This window comes from Castor canadensis, chromosome 10 (genome assembly GCF_047511655.1).
Source record: "Castor canadensis chromosome 10, mCasCan1.hap1v2, whole genome shotgun sequence".
In the NCBI taxonomy this organism is placed as follows: Eukaryota; Metazoa; Chordata; class Mammalia; order Rodentia; family Castoridae; genus Castor; species Castor canadensis.
The window spans coordinates 128,365,649-128,381,511 of NC_133395.1; the positions used below are offsets into that span (position 1 = coordinate 128,365,649).

The following is a 15,863-nucleotide window of genomic DNA, read 5'->3' on the forward strand; positions in this document are numbered from 1 at the left end:
AGCTACACATGCTGAGGATGGACTAATCTACCAGATTTTTATCCTCTTTTGAATACCAAACTAACCAGCAACCACTCAGTTTAGAAGCACAGAGCCCCCTTCCCATGACCTTGGGCTGGCTACTGCCTGTACATCATGAAGCTGCCTGGAAAAGTGGAGGGGGGGGGAAAGGCATGAGTGACCACAGACTGCCCTTTCGACAGAAAGCAGAGTGAGGTTTCAAAAGTAACTGCCAGAGACGGTTTTGTACCAAGCTTATGTGTGGACAGGAGTGTTACTTTTTTGTTTAAATGAAAAAATGCTGACAAAGAACAATCTAATTTAAAAAAAAAAAAAAAAGGGAAGGAGAAATTAAAAAAAAAAACTTGGAGGATATATTTCAAGATCAACCAAAATTAATCCAGTGATCAGAGCACAGTCCTTAAACAAAAGTGGTATACAATTGTTCTAAAATGACTTTTTAATACTAGAAATACCATTACATGGTCTAGTTCAATCATAGCTTTTCTATTCTGCCTGAATTTCAGCGTAACTGTCCCTCTGTTGGATACCCTAATTTTCAGGGGGTATACATTTCTTTTTCTTTGAGATGGGACTCCATTCCTTCTATAGGAATTATAATATTGTGTCTATTTTTGTTTTCAGTAGTTCCTTAATTTCTCTTTCCAAGAATGAGTTTTGGTCTCTGTACAGATACAGAAAAAAAAAAAAAAAAAAAAGAGAGAAAGAAAAAAGAAGTACTAGGAAAAGTAACAACTTTGGTTCCATTACCTACTTGGTCTAAATTTACTCTGTGATGGAGTTTTTTCCCTCGGGATAGCAATAGCCTACACCTCATCATTTGCCTCTAACTTCTTTTGCCTCCTTTGTTCAACAATAAGAGGATATTTGGCTTCATCAGATAAAGCATAAAACAGAGAACTTAATTTACCTTTGTGTAATATCTTTGGTAATTTTAGAAATAAAAGGTACAAAGAATATAAATTAAGCTTCAAAAGTCTCTCAAAAGTAAAACGAAATGAAAGCTACGTTCCTCGATAAATAAATGACAGGGAAGTAGGTGCCGAGTGGAAGTGTGGAGGAACTCGAAGGACTGAGGATGGTTCTGACCTAGCGCCATCCATCACCTTCTGCCTGTCCTGTGTGGGTCCCTGCGAGCCCCGGGATGCCAGGAACCTCCGTCTACCTGATGTCATCTTCTGTTAGTTTGTGACACCGGGGTGGTGTGGTAATATTGCCTAACTGAACTGCAGTACCGAATTTGCACCTTTGAAAGGAACACTTTAGCATTTGCTGAACTCAGTCCTCACTAACTCTCAGAACAAGTTCAATGTGGAGTCTAATTTGCATTTTTCAAACAGATTAATGCCACCAAGCAGGTCTGAATCGCTGTATAAAGTCAGTGTCGCCACTTGTTCGGCAAAGTTGCCCAGGGAAACTGGGTTTTTGGTCTTTTTGCAAACAAAGTGACTCATGCTGTTTATAACAACACAGAGACCACGGCCCTGGTCACTTGGTGATACAGGGGGGAGAGAGGGAGAGCCTTCCTTGGACTCATTGTCAGTGTAATTATTAAGGGTTGACTTTTATCGTTTTCCTGGTGCTGCCTGTGGTTCTTTGGGCTGGTAGAATGTTGGAGCAGATATTCAGAATGATGGTTACTACAAAAAATAAAAAAAAGGAAATCTGAAACAATCCCCTTACCACCCCCAATACTGCTTCGTGGAATGAATCTGCATTGTTTCTACAGTGTCTTTTTTTGTTTTGTTTTTTGTCTTTTTTTCTGTCATTCATTCTCTTCTGGCAGGACGTCACGTCTGTGTGAGAGGACCTTCATTGTGTAGAGTGCAGCATTTGGGACCTTTTTTGAAAAAGACCAAAACGGAATGTTTTCTGACTGCTGAGAAACGTGGTGATGTCTGTAGGAAAATGGAATGACTGACAGAAAAGTACAAACAAGAAATTGACATTCAGCTTTGTATAATAAAAACACCTATTAACATTCATCACAAGGTACAGAAAACTTGAAGCCTCCAAGAGGCCATGGGCCCCAAATGGAGGCCTGAGGTCAGAACTCAAAAATGGTATAGCAGAAGCCAAAAAAAAAAAAAAAAAAAAAAAAAAAAAAAAGCAATACATTAACAAGTTTGGGATAATTATTTTTAACCCCTCCCCCCAATACACACACAAAGGCCTTCCCCATCCCAACCAGAAGCAAAAAACAAAACAAAACAAAACAAAAAACAAAACGAAACAAAAAAAAAAAAAAAAGGAAAGGCAGTGATAACTAACATGCAGTACTGTGCAAATAAGGTCGTCCATTGGAATCCTTGAATTCTGGGCAAAGGTTTGGTCTGCAACTCAGAGCACAAGCTCCGTTGGGTGTTCCTCAGTGTCCAACGCTGGCAGGGCTGCAGTTCCAAGTCTGCTGCTAGAAGTGAATCAGTTTAGCAAATTTACAACACTGATGTTGACTGTTAAGAGAGGAAAATCCCAAGTACCAAACAACAAGTCCATCCAATGCACAGAGTACAAATTCCTTTTTTCAACAAAAAGTAGAAAAATCAAAAATACTCCCAAATGGGATTTTTGATGGCACTAAGAGTTAACACACTTCAGAGTTGTCAAAATGGAGTGAAAATCCTCCAGACTGTACAACAAATGGAGAACGATTTCACTGTAACTTTTGACATGTTTTGTTTTTTTGTTTGTTTGTTTGTTTTCCTTTCTTCGTTGACAGGGGGGTTGGCCCTCCCAGTGTTCACTCCATGTCCTCATTTACTGGTTCATCTTCGTAATCTCTGTCATGGTCAAAATCTGGACTGTGGTTGGCTGTTGTTGTCACTAAGGACAGAGGCCCTTCGGCTTCCTCTGGATCGAGGGGCTCTTCTTTGACGTGTACAGGATGTCTGGAGAACAATTAAAAAAAAACAAGCAAAGCAAAGGTTCAGTGAGGTGCTTCCCAGCACAATGCATGTGCCCCTTGAGATTGAGGGAAAACCCACTCCAACTTAAAGTTGCATTGCTCACTTGTACTGGCCACATTCTAAGTGCTCCAGGGTCACATGTTCTCCAGGGCTCCTGGAGGGCACATTCGCCTCACTGTAGAAAGTTCTTTGGTACTGTGCTGTGCCAGCAAGACTACTGGACAGAAGCAGCCCTCCCATCCCCAGGGACATTTCTCCCGCTTTTCTGCACATTTGCATTACCGGAAGCCCTCGTGACACTGCAGCCAGCAAGTCTTGGGTGGACCTGAGACTCTGCGTTTCTGGTGGGTACTCAGATGAGGCTGTTGGTTTGGTTCTAGGAACACACTTTGGAGTACCAGACAATAGGCCCGGGATGTAATCCCGCGTGGAGGAATACCAATCTTCAGATAATTACGTGAAATGAGAATCTGTAATACAGTGGCGGTTGGTGGGGACCGCGGAGCACAGGAGGCTGGGCTAATCATGGCTCGCTGTGTGTTCTGCTTTGCTAGTTAACATGCAGAACCTGTGAAAGAACTCTCCAGAGGACGACCCCAGGCGAGGTTCTATCATTAATCAACTTCAAGCAAACACAGCAAAGAGACACCATGATACATGCTAGAAACTCCAAATTAATGCATATTTTTACAAACTGTCAATAAGGCAAGAAAAGCCCTGCCAGGAAACACAAACGGAGAGGAAAATGCTCGCTCCACACAACAATATGATAAGAGAGCAGAGCCCCGATCCGAATAATAACGCTGTCAGCTGTAAACAAGGCAAAACATGAGGCCCGGCTGGTAGCGGCCACCAGGACCCACGCGCACAGGATGAGATCTGCCAAGTTTCTCATTATGGACCTGGGCTCAGTTCACCCAAAGGGGACCGGGGTGATCACACAAAACCACTCTGATAACAATTGAGAAATGTTGTTCGTAAATCATATTTACAACCGATCCTTTGCAAATACAAATTACTTTCTGTGGCAGGGCTTTTGATATGTAAAAGAACCATTCAAGTTTAAAAAAACCACTTTCTGGGCCAGGCTACAGAAGGGTGGGGGTGGGGGTGTGTGTGGAATGTTGGGGGGGGGCTCTAATTGACATTATCAAGTTTTAGTAATAAAAGGTGGGTGCTGGGGTTGATTGGCTTCCTAAATAATTGATGTTGTATGCAAACCCCAAAGGGCCCTTGAAGTATTTAAAAACAAACAAAATAGTGCTTTGGACTGCCCTTCAGACATGAATCTTCAGAATCAATTGACTCTAAAATTAGCATGAGCGTAGAGAGTTTGGGGGCCTAGATGTCAGCTAAAGAGCTTTAAAAAAATCATGCCCATATTCGTAAAAGAGCCATTTGTAAAACAAAACAGAGCAGAGTTGCCTTAGAGTAGACCTTACTTGTGGCTCTCCAGCTATTTGTACTTTTTGGAAATAGTCCTATTCATCTGTGTTTCTGCAGCAAGACCCAGGCCTCCTTCATGACTTGCAGAGCCCAGTGCAAAACGAAAAATACAGACCCCCTGGTCTGATGATCAAGAATTTCAAGAAAGAAATTCAACATTTAAAGAAGTCAGTGTCCTTCATGGGCTCACGTGTCTCATGCCTGTGTTGTCAGCACTGCTAGAATCTGACTACAGTCTTTTGTGAAGATTGAGGTGTACTGATAACTCTTCATCTAAAAACTGAGTGATAAATCCTGAATTAAGGTCAGTCTCTTCCCATCGGAAGTCATATTTTTATGTACTGTAGACACAGCAGGGATACTGTAATTGGTTTTTGTTTTTCAATTATAATTTTTATAGCTCTATGAGATTCCAGTGTGTTGACATATAACAGTCCCTAATACTGGACAATTCTGCAATTGTCTCTTCCCTTCATTGTTTGTACAATATGGTAATCACTGTCACCCATTAATCACTCTACTTTGTTGAGTTACCTCCTTAGGATAAATTTCTAAGAATAGAATTGTTGGAACAAAGGCCAAAACATCTTTATGGTTCTTATGATTTATGGTGATATTAATTTTCACAGAAGCTATATCAACTGTGACTCAATCTCATCAGTATCAAAAATTATTTTTAAAAAAACAGTTTGTTTCCAAGCAAGGATGAGGTAAAGCATAGGTGGCTTTTAAAGTCTATTTCTTAGATGGGGGACAACAGCAAGAATTTCTTTGTATTTTCACTAGAGAGAATTGTGACTTTCATAAATGATCTCCTCTATGTACAGTGATCACGTGGTTTAGTCATGTCCACCGGACAGGAGTTGGTTTTTGTTTTATTTAGTCAGGTACTGGGTTTCAAATGTCATTTTTCAGAGTAACATTTTCCTACTTGATTTTTTAAAAGTTAACAGACATCTTAATTTTTCCAGAATCTGCAGAGATAACATGAAGCTTTGTGTGGGGTGAGGATCAGAACCCTAAAAGAACCATAACAATCCTGATGAAGTTCTGCCATATAAAATCCCCAGGAAATTTCCCCAGGAAATGCAGTATCAAGAGAATTTTTTGTTATCCCCAAAATTCATGGATTAGTTACTATCCCAAAGAAAAGTAATGATCCTGTCATCATACTTGCTGGCTCCATCCCAGAGCTTAACATAGAGTAAATCTCCAGCATGTATGACCACCAACTAGATCCACTGTGTGACAACATGACAATACACCAGGTCATATATTAAGGCTTCTTAAGTCTCCAGAAACATGAGATCCAAGTTCAGGGCATTTAAAACTAGCAGATACTGCTAGGTGTGGCAAATGTGGTAGAACCATACATTGCCTTGGGGAATCAAACAGAATGGATTTCCATGTAGCCGCAACTATTAAAGACACTGCTTCACATACATGCACCCTTGGTGTGTCTCCCAGAACCTGGAGCTGCATTGTGGGTGTCCCTTGGGTACCTCACCACTCAGCTCTACCGTCCTTTCTCCCTGACATCTACTTCCGAAAGGGCTACCAATGAGTAACTGAGTAAAACCCTACTCTTTTCGTCTGGGTAATTCCTTTGTCCACTGTGGGAACACAAGAGTTTTTAAATAAAGCTGACTGGCACTTAAAGGCATTGTGTTCAGGGAGGTAGACACACAGCACTGGGTGTTTCGCTTTACAGCTCCTTTAGCTCCTATCAGTATAAAAGTACAGTGCCCAAAAGCCATAATTACGGGACTCCTTCCTACTGTTTCAAAAGGGAAGCAAAATGCCGTGGTATGGGAGTGTAGCGGGAAGGGTGAGAATGAAAAGTTCAGTTTCAACACTAGATATTAGCTGCCTGCCATCCTAACAAGGTCCTTCCAGCTTTGCTATAAAGTTTATGGCTTGATTTATTCCAATAGACTGGAACAGTTAAAAAAAAACAATTTGCATCATAGCAGGGTAATGCATATTGGACAAGAATGAAAACTATGTCATTATGGAATTTGCTTAATGGAAATACAGGGTCAGAAAGAGTAACCGTGTCTGACACTGATAGTAGGCATGGAGACTCTGCTGTCAACACAGAATTGCATTTACACATGGTGCAAACCTGAAATGCAGGCAACTCATTTTGACATCTCTGTATATAGGGCTGCTTTCATTCTTTTAAGCAGCTGAAACCTTTTGATTCTTTAAAAATTATGGTGACTGCCAAACAAACAAACATGGTTTTTGGTAGTAGTAAGGTTAATTCAAAGTTGTTAAACAAATTGACTTCACAGTTGACTATATTTTGTTCAGGAAAATTAGCGTTAATGAAATGTCATTGCCTGTGAAGCTTATATACAATTATCTTCGGTTTTATTCTTTATACTAAAAACTAGCAATACACCAACTTGAGAAATGATCTCTTCCATTCAGTAATTTCAAATATTTTTGATCTAATGTGTAGTTCTTGAAGCAGTTCTATACCAATTTGCATCTGCTCTGAATTACGTAAACATCTGAGTAAATACTCTTGTTGTGACTTAACAATGAATGTGGGTGTGACAACAATAAAATCACCAACACCAGGTGGCTTTGGAAAGGATGAAATTCTGCAGCATGAGTGTGCAAGATGAACCCTGCCTTTGAATGTTGTGAAGTAAATGCAGGCAAATTATTCATTTAAATTAAAAATAATTATTTCCATCTTTAAAGATTCTTCTCAAAGTACTTTGGGCATGCGATTCAAATGCTAGAAAATCAAATTTCAGATTGCCCCATACCCTTCAATTATGCTGGCAGATAACATGTTTCTCTTTGTCATTAGATGTCAATTCATTCTGTTCCTAATTGCTACAGGTCACATTTTTCATTCCCATCACTCAAATTATCCTAAAACAAGATGTTGGTCAGTAATTCAGAAAGAATGTGTAGACACGTAGCCTATTCTAGGGGCTGACAGTGTTGCAAACACTGAATTGCTTTATTCACAAAAAGTAGGCCTCAGTTGTGCACAAACTCCCTGAAAGGGAGAACTGTCATTCCAGAGCACCCTCTGTGAATCCAAACGTTCGGAATAAGCTTATTTCTTTTCTCTATTTTAAAACTCTTTCTGGGAGAGAGGGGGGGTTATCACAGTGGCCCACTTCTCTCCTGTCACCCAGCACGGGGGCCTCACACCCCAGTGGCCTCGGCCTTTGCTGTGGGTGCCATTCACATTCAGCACTGGCAAACCACGCTTGATCACTCCATTCAGTGTATGTGCGCTCATTATACTGCCGTCTGCTGCTGTAATGCTCCTATTAATTTTCCTTTTGATATTTTAAGAGCAATCTATAAATCATGCCGCCTTTCATTTGTGCCACCATTAATGCTTGGTAATAATGCTTCTGCGCTTCGCATTCAAGGTTCGACTAAGCACGCAACCAAGTAAACGAGCACCTTTTTCTCTTGGTAGGTTCAGTGTGCCTGCAAGTTGAGCCAACAGCAATCTTTTTCAAGGAGAACTGCACTGAACTTGGGAGAACAATGACAGTGTGGTGTGAACGATGGTAACAGCCTAAGACTCAAGGCAGAGAAAAAATTTCTCCTTTAATTGCTGTGGGGTGCTTGTAGGCTGATGAGGTCAATAGCTTTTTATTTTTTTTTGCTGTACTGAGATTTGAACTCAGGGCCTATACCTGAACCACTCCACTAGCTCTTTATCGTGATGGGTATTTTCAAGATAGGGTCTTGTGTACTATTTGCCCAGGACGGCTTCAAACCTTGATCCTCCTGATCTCCACTTCAGGAGTAGCTAACATTACAGGTGTAATTGGCAGCCAATTGCTTATATGGGAAAATTAGTGACTACTCCTTTCATGCGTTAACATTTCTAGAAGAACAAACTTCTTCCTGGGGTCTAAGGAATGACAGGAAAGGTCTACACACAGGATGGAGATGGGGTTGTGTGCATACAAACAGGAAGCCTGGGATCTAGTGGCAAAGGCCATCCAGGTGGGCCAGTACTTACACAGCTTGCATAGGGGATCTGCCTGGACTGCTGTCGCTCTCGTTGCTATTGGTGTGCTCCATGGCCCCATTCAGCTCCTCCCGGATGGCGCTGGCCAAGTTGCCCAGAGTGGGATTTCCCATGGAAGCGGTAGTGTATAGAGGTATACTATTTTCAGCCATCGAAGCCTGCATCAACCAAGAGAAGACTCATGAAGGCACAGGGTACACCTGTACGGGTGGGTTCAGTAATCTTCACTTTAAGTTCATTGTCGCACGGTTGGCGATTAAAATTTCAAAGAGGTGTAGAATGATTTGGTTTGAAAAGTCACTCCTGGAACATGGTCCAAGTTTTGTTTTAAGAGCTGACTTGGGGGTACCAAAGCACCCTTGAGGAAGAAGTCCTCGATTTGATCCTGATTGAAGAGTCACAAGGGCTAGACAAGACTCTCTAATAAGCGGTTTATATCCCATGCCTTTTTTTTGCAAGAGGAACTGAATATTTCCTGATCATAGTGAAATATAATGCAATTTTCATTTCTTTATCCATTTTGATGACTCTACTATTGGATATCAGACATTTGATCAGATTATCCCTGGGCACACTGCTCAAATTTATGAGAACTTCCATAAACATTTACCTCTGAGATCTTATAGAAAAGGAAGAGATTATAGAACTGGAATCAATTTCTATCTCCCCCCATCATTTCTGTTTTAATGATTTTTTTTGAATGTGTTTAGTGAAATCCAAGGTAACAGCACATAATCTTCCCGACTCAGACCCATCACCTGGGATTTGAAGTCTAAAGAAAACTCTGTGTCACAAGGAAGTGCTAAATCTTATTTCTTTTTTGGTGCCTAAGCACATTGATATTAAAGGTGACAAAGTCACTCCAAATGAGTGTCAGCAAAAAAGTGTGAAAATGGGGGAAAAAAAAACCCCACCCATAAACTCTACAGGAAGGTACTGTTCACTTCCTGTCCTACTGCATTTGAATAAAATGGCTGCCCAGTCTGAAATGCAGACAGTAGTCAAAAAAAACATTACTGGGTTAACATTAAAGTAACCACATTTGTTTCGTTCCTGTAGTGAGTGTGACCCAGTGACTTTTCATTTTATTAAAGGGAGTAGACTTTGAAAGACTGGCAGCTGTAATTAGACCAAGATTTATCAAAATTGTCCTCTTGCAGACTATACTATGCCTGCTTTTCCATCCTAATGAGAAAAAAGTGCAATCATAAGACATTTTGGCATGGCAACTTCAATTGGCCCAGCATGCAAGAGTCCAAACTAGTCTGGAAACCTTGGCACTGAAGAATAGGTCCGAGCCAAAAAATGAAGGGAAAAGGGAGCAGAGTCGGGCTGCAGGGAGTCTGCCTGTTGTGACAGTCACAGACACACTCACTGTATAAACCCCAAAGCCAGAAATCTTCAAGACAAGCCCCATGATGGCCCCCCCCCAACTCACCAAAACTAGGGTTGGGACCTGTTGCATGCCCACAGCTTTTCTTTGTTCCCTTCCCTTCTGAAGTTACCAAACTGCCTTCTTTTAAAAAGTAGCGGGGACGTCTGGCTTTTGTTTCCCAGTGTGGTGAACTCAATTTGACGAATATTCCCCAGTCTCCTACAGTTTGTCAAATAGTTTGTATCATGTACTTCTGTCAACAAATCTCTCATAACTGCAATTACTCCTTTGGGGTTAAAGAGTATGGTTATTGCAAACAACACTGTGGTCAAGCATCTTTGTCCCAGAAGTTGTGCTCTGTGACTGGCAGGGTAAAATACTACAAGATGAGCCCTCCCAGGATAATGTCACCGTCACATGGGTCGGATGTGGTAAAAGTGGAGCCACTGCCAGCTGGAGATTTCAGCAGATTCCCAAGCCAAAAACAGAACAGTAAAGGCTAAATTGAAATGGTTGTAAGAATGTGCTTGTTGGGATGAGCTGCTTAACCTGGTGGAGAAGGTAACCTTCTTGGGATAAATGTGCATTCCCCATGGCTCTCCAAGTATTCGAAGACAAGGTCATTTCTGATTGAACTTGGGAAGAGGCCCAAACTGTGGCAGTAATGAAAGTCATCCTGTGGCAATCCCCTGTATTGATCCCTTGACTCTCGGAGAAGGAATAAGTGAAGAAAAGCAGACTTATGCCTTTAACACACAGCCAATGGGCTGCCAAGGGATTCTGGGGCCTGACCCACTGCAGTGCTTCTGGAACACTCTTTGTTGAGTAGGGGATCAGAGCAACTCAACAAAGGTTAGAAAATTTTTTTTACCAGTTGTTTCTGCCTAAAAAAGACAGGTTCTTTTTATACCTGATGTCCCCTTAGAAAGCAGGTGTGTCACAATTTTTATAATGGAGTTAATTATATAAATGACCCTGGACATTTGAAACCAGTTTGATATCAAACTGGCACCTCTGTCAAAAAAAAAAAAGAAAAAGAAGGTGCTTAAGTAATGGTGCAGAAGTGCGTAAGTGCCATCGCTTCTGGAACATTAACCGCTCTCAGATCCTTGGGGAAAAGGCAGTCTATAAATACAAAGCCTTACGGTTACCCTTAGTTACTTCACTTTTCCAAGCGTAATGCAATCTGTCCCAAGTCCCACGTTTTATTTCTGTAGGAGATGCTGCCCTATTTTATAAATTGTATATATCCTGTATTATGTTGGTCTAGCAATTTTTTTTAAGATATGGTTCCACTATTATTTTTGCTTGTCTTGAAAAATGGAAATGGGCCTGTTGGTAGGTGCAGGGCAGAAAGCCGTCTGCTCTGACTGTCAGTAGACAGATCAAGGACTCAAACTCTTAGAGGACAGGACCACAAGCCACTCTCTAAGTCACGCATTTAATAGTCACTTGTTTGCCTTGCCTCGTGATGGGCATCAACGTGTTCTTGGAAAATAGTGGCACAGTTTTGAGCTCCCACAGGAGACAAGGAAGAGAGCAGAGGAGGCAACCACAAATGTCTCAGAGAGGAAACATGGACAGTTTGGTGACAAGAAGCCTTCTAATCAAATTTAGTCACAGAGTGAAGGGAATCCAGAGGATGGAGGAGCACTTCTTTTCTTTTTTTTTTTTTTTTTTTTGCCTTTCTGCCTCATGAATGTAAAATGTGCTTGTAATTTTAATATCATTAGAGATAGAGCCGCCTTTAAATTCACACTTCACAAGACTCCAGGGAAAATAAATTCCTAATGAATGGTATTTAGAGTGGTGGCACCTAAGCAGGCTTTCATTTACTCTCCTAAAGTTACTGTGTAAACTACAAGTAATTAAAAGAAATGCAGAAAGTAGTTTCTGCTATTAAATTTAGTTCAGGCTAAAAATATATAAATATAATTACTGAGCTGCTGAGTTCCGTGACTCTGCTGCTGAACTGTGTAAGTACCAGATCTTCCATCAGGAGCCATAAAATGCTGCTGAGAAAATGGTTCAATAGGGCACACAGTAGGTACTCAATAAATACTTGTTTAATGAAGAGTAAAAACCAGGCTCCCATCAGTGTGTCTTCTCCCATCTCAACCGCCTTTCCGTAAACTTGTATTTCTCTACTTCTGATCTCCCTCTCCAAGGGTATGTGTGTATGTACCCTGGCCCTTTGGAAGAGCACGAGACATTGCAGAACCACTTTTGGGGTGATGAGCATTGAGGATGCATGGGGTAAGAGTCTGCAATGGAAGTGGGTTACAAATGGAAGATACAGCTGTAGAATATGTCATGTCAAAGTAAGATTCTTTTGGTCTTCCTTCTAAAATAGCCCACAGGAGCATTGGCTAGCAGGATAGTGACCACTTATGGACTGTTCAGGGTGACTTGGGTGCTTTAATAAGTGACAGTGGAGTAGTCTATATCTGGAGAGATGACTTGGGGGGGGGTGGTAACTGAGAAGTACAGGCCAAACAAAAGGTTTGCTGGACACCCAGGTTGTCCCTGTAGCTCAGGGTGGCTGTGAGAACGAAATATTGATCCTCTAACAAGTTGGTGATCTAACAAGTGCTTGGTTTGTCAGTAGGAAACAATGTGTGAGGTAGGTTTTTATGTAATCTCCAACAATCTGCTAGAAACCTAGAGTTTTCTTACATGCCTCTATTGTCTTCAACAAAAAAATGGTTGACTTACACAAAATGAAACAAACCCAGGTCTCCCTCCCACCCCCAAGAGAAGATGCTGAAATGAACATTAAAAGAAGAGGAGGGGGACACAAAGCTGTGCTTTCTCTTTAAACCTGTGAACAATAGAAGGTCACGTGACACAGTGGCCTATCATCCAGCACATTAATAGCTGTGCTAGAGTAATTACACTTGTGGTATTTTTGCCTCAAGTGAAATTCTGAAATAAGAGGATGGAAATTATGATACTGCTGATAAATATTAATCAGTGAACTTTTAATTTTTTTTGCCACAATATTCAAAATGCTAAGCACCATGCTCACGCTGAAGCGGCCCGATGCGTCTGCCTCCAGGGAGTGCGATGCTTTGTGCACTTAAGAAAAAAGTTTAACGGAATTAAAATTTAATATCTAATTAGAGCGAGGCTAATATATTTTGAAATGAGTAGGGGAGACATGGGCCTCTGCTGCAGATTCGGGACGGCCATTAATCTTACCTGTAACGCTGCATTGAGAGGTGTGCAGTAGGCGTGGCTGCTCTGCATGTTTTTAATAAGGGAAGGGTTACTGTGCAAGAAAAAGATAAAAACTCAAAGTTAAATGCAATCCACTCCTGAGGTCCCAGCTACCCTTTTCTTTTCTTTTTTTTTTTTTTAAGCTGGCTGGTAGCTTCCAATTAGAAATTTCTCCCACTAACCAAGTCAAAGGAAAGTTAAGCTTTCAGCCTCTCCCCTTTTACAGGGCTGGGCTGTGTGAATAGCCGTGGAGCTGGACTTTGTTCAACAGAACTGGGTGCAAATTTCTGGTGTAAGTACTCCCTCCAGGAACCTCTCTGCAACTGTGGAGTAGCTACTTGGACTCAGCAGTAGGGAGGCAGCAGTCTGGGGACTGTGCTGGGAAGCCAGGGAGCCTGGAAGTCCCTCTAAAGCTTCCTCCTGACCTGAACTCCACCATGACTGCTGGAGGAACAGCATGGAGGCTCTTAGGGAATCTCTCCATGACATGATTATTGCCAAAAGAAGATGGTGACAAGGGCAAGTCTGCTCCTACATAAGACAGGAGCCTGGGCTGCTGTCTTTCTTATTACAGTCCCATCTGGGAGGTCAGGAGATGAGTGGGTGCTACCTCCATTCACTGACCAGTGGAAACCAAAATATAGTCTTCAGAAAATCTCTGGCTTACTAAGAACTAAAAACAGTAAGAAACTCTCTAAGAAATACTGAGAAAAAGAATGGTTCCCAGTAGGAAATAACCTACATTTATCAGTGGATTTTTGAGGAAGTAATGCATACACACAATATTATCACTTTTTTTCTGTATGCTGGGAAGAATCTTTTGTCTTTTTGTTTTTGAGACAGGGTCTCTTTATGTAGCCCAGTCTGCCCTTTAATGTGTGATCCCCCCTGCCTCCCGAGTGCTAGGATTACTGGCATGTGCCACCACACCAGGCTTGCTTAGAACATTGTAGTCATTCATTTCATTCTATCTTATTATTACAATTAGTAGCAAATAATAAAAAAATGATCCTAGCCGATATATATTTTAGTCATCATTTCATTTGGAGGAATTATGGGTCACGCAGAAAATATTAAACCATAGGGCCCCATAAGCTGCTGAATCACAGTACAACCAATCATTTGCATTAAAGACATCAAAAAAGCATTACTGAAGGCACTGGTGTTCCAAAGGGAAACGAGAGAAATACATGTACAAATCACACAATTTAGTTTCGTTGCAGAAAGCTGTGGCACTGCTACTTGGTGAAATGCAAAACTACATGGGATGAGTCAACCATGCAAAGCCAAAGCAACAGCAGAAAACAAAACAAAAGCAAGTAAAGGCTCTTACTGTGCGACAAGCTCGTCAGAGTTTTCAGCGGGGCAGTATTTGCGAGGACGGCCTCGTTGAATATGGCGGCCACGTATAAACTCTTCATCATCAACTGTCCAAAAGGACCCAAACTCATCCTCTACTCTGATAAAGCACTTATGCAGTGAGAGGTTGGTGCGAATGGCACCCTGGGATAGGAGCAGCAGCAAAGAGGATGAAGTGGCAACAAAAGGAGACGGGGTTGGGGGCAGAACAGACATTCAATACAGGGAACAGGAGAAAGAAAATAAAATGCAATAAGCATAAGCCAATGGTTTGTGAGGGTTAATATGCATTGCCACCTAGAAGCTACTAGCATGGGATGCAACAAAGACCAGCAAGCAGGGCAGGGGACTGGTGGGTATACAAAACAGGAGGAATGAAATGCTTTTTTGGTTCCCTTAACTGAGACAACGTGAAACCAGTTCTTTGGTCTAACACCGTCTAGCAGCCAGAGCTTCTACGTTACACTTGTTAGCACAATCCAAGCTAGGCTAAGAAGTTCAAACATGGTGGACGTACCCACTGATCTTTTGTGGCCTTCGTTTTTGGAATTCTACTTCATCCACTGTCCATACTGCCCCTTTAACGTTTTCTACTCGCACAAAACACTTGTGAAGACTAAGATTATGACGCACTGCATTCTGCAGCAAGTATAAAAGAGAGAACATTTACATTTTCTATAAGAAAAGTCTCTAAAAACAGCAGTACATTCAGCCTAACATTTGTAAAACCATCCCCCAGAACTGCAGCTGCCACCCACCGTGAAGGACCTTGTTGTGCTTGAGAGTGTTTCTTTTAACAAACACCCAAAATTAGGAATTAGTTGTACTTTGGCATTTTAGTCTACTTTCTGGTAATATCTAACCAGAAGAAATACTTGTAACATGCATACAAGCTCAGAATAGGTTCCACAAATACAACCTTGAGAATGTTGTTAATATGGTTTTAAAATAAGGAAATAAATAAAGTACACAATTCTCTTTAAACCCATCTACCTCTCATTTTTAAAAGGGTAGTTTATGTTTAATATGTAATAAGTAGTTAATATTGTTACATGTATATCAGTATCTGGCCTTAAAAACATCCACAGGTTTTATTAAGGAGAATTCTAAATAGGATTTACCATTGAGAATAGAACCTTGTATAACCAAGAAGATTGGGGGTGGACTAAGCCCAAGGGAACAGTATCTACCATCAAGGTACGCTTTATCTTCTGGAAAATATATAAATGTTTTTATACACATATATGTTACGTTGCTAGGAACAAGTACCTTAGTTAACTGAATAAATCAAGGAACACAAGAGTAGGACTCTCAATGGCAAAAATGACTATATTTCTGCAATTGATGGTTTGGTTCCACAGAAATACGTTTTCTTTTTGTGTGTTTAAAAGTCCACTGCTGGCTGTTCCGAGGTTGAGACTCTTTACATCAATAATATACCAAAAAGTAGGCTCTCGATTCAAGAGTGAAGAGTTTTTAACATCTCAGTTTTCCTTTGACTTTTAGGAAAACCTAC

The 15,863-nt window shown here is 41.1% G+C and overlaps 1 protein-coding gene across 15 annotated transcripts in view; it reads right to left on the reverse strand.

The window, feature by feature from the left end:
• Positions 1–688: 688 nt before the first annotated feature.
• The window catches only part of Foxp1 (forkhead box P1), a 414,133-nt gene continuing 398,958 nt past the window's right edge, over positions 689–15,863 (reverse strand). For 14 of the 15 annotated variants that reach the window (XM_074044238.1, XM_074044237.1, XM_074044236.1 and 11 more), the window contains 4 exons: positions 14,865–14,986; positions 12,971–13,040; positions 8,386–8,552; positions 689–2,909 (listed from right to left, as the gene is read on the reverse strand). In XM_074044238.1, the coding sequence (XP_073900339.1) occupies positions 2,762–2,909; positions 8,386–8,552; positions 12,971–13,040; positions 14,865–14,986 (507 nt within the window). In that variant the 3' untranslated portion in view covers positions 689–2,761. Of the gene's footprint in view, positions 2,910–8,385; positions 8,553–12,970; positions 13,041–14,321; positions 14,492–14,864; positions 14,987–15,863 lie in introns of all 15 variants that reach the window. The other variant, XM_074044240.1, reaches the window with a different exon arrangement.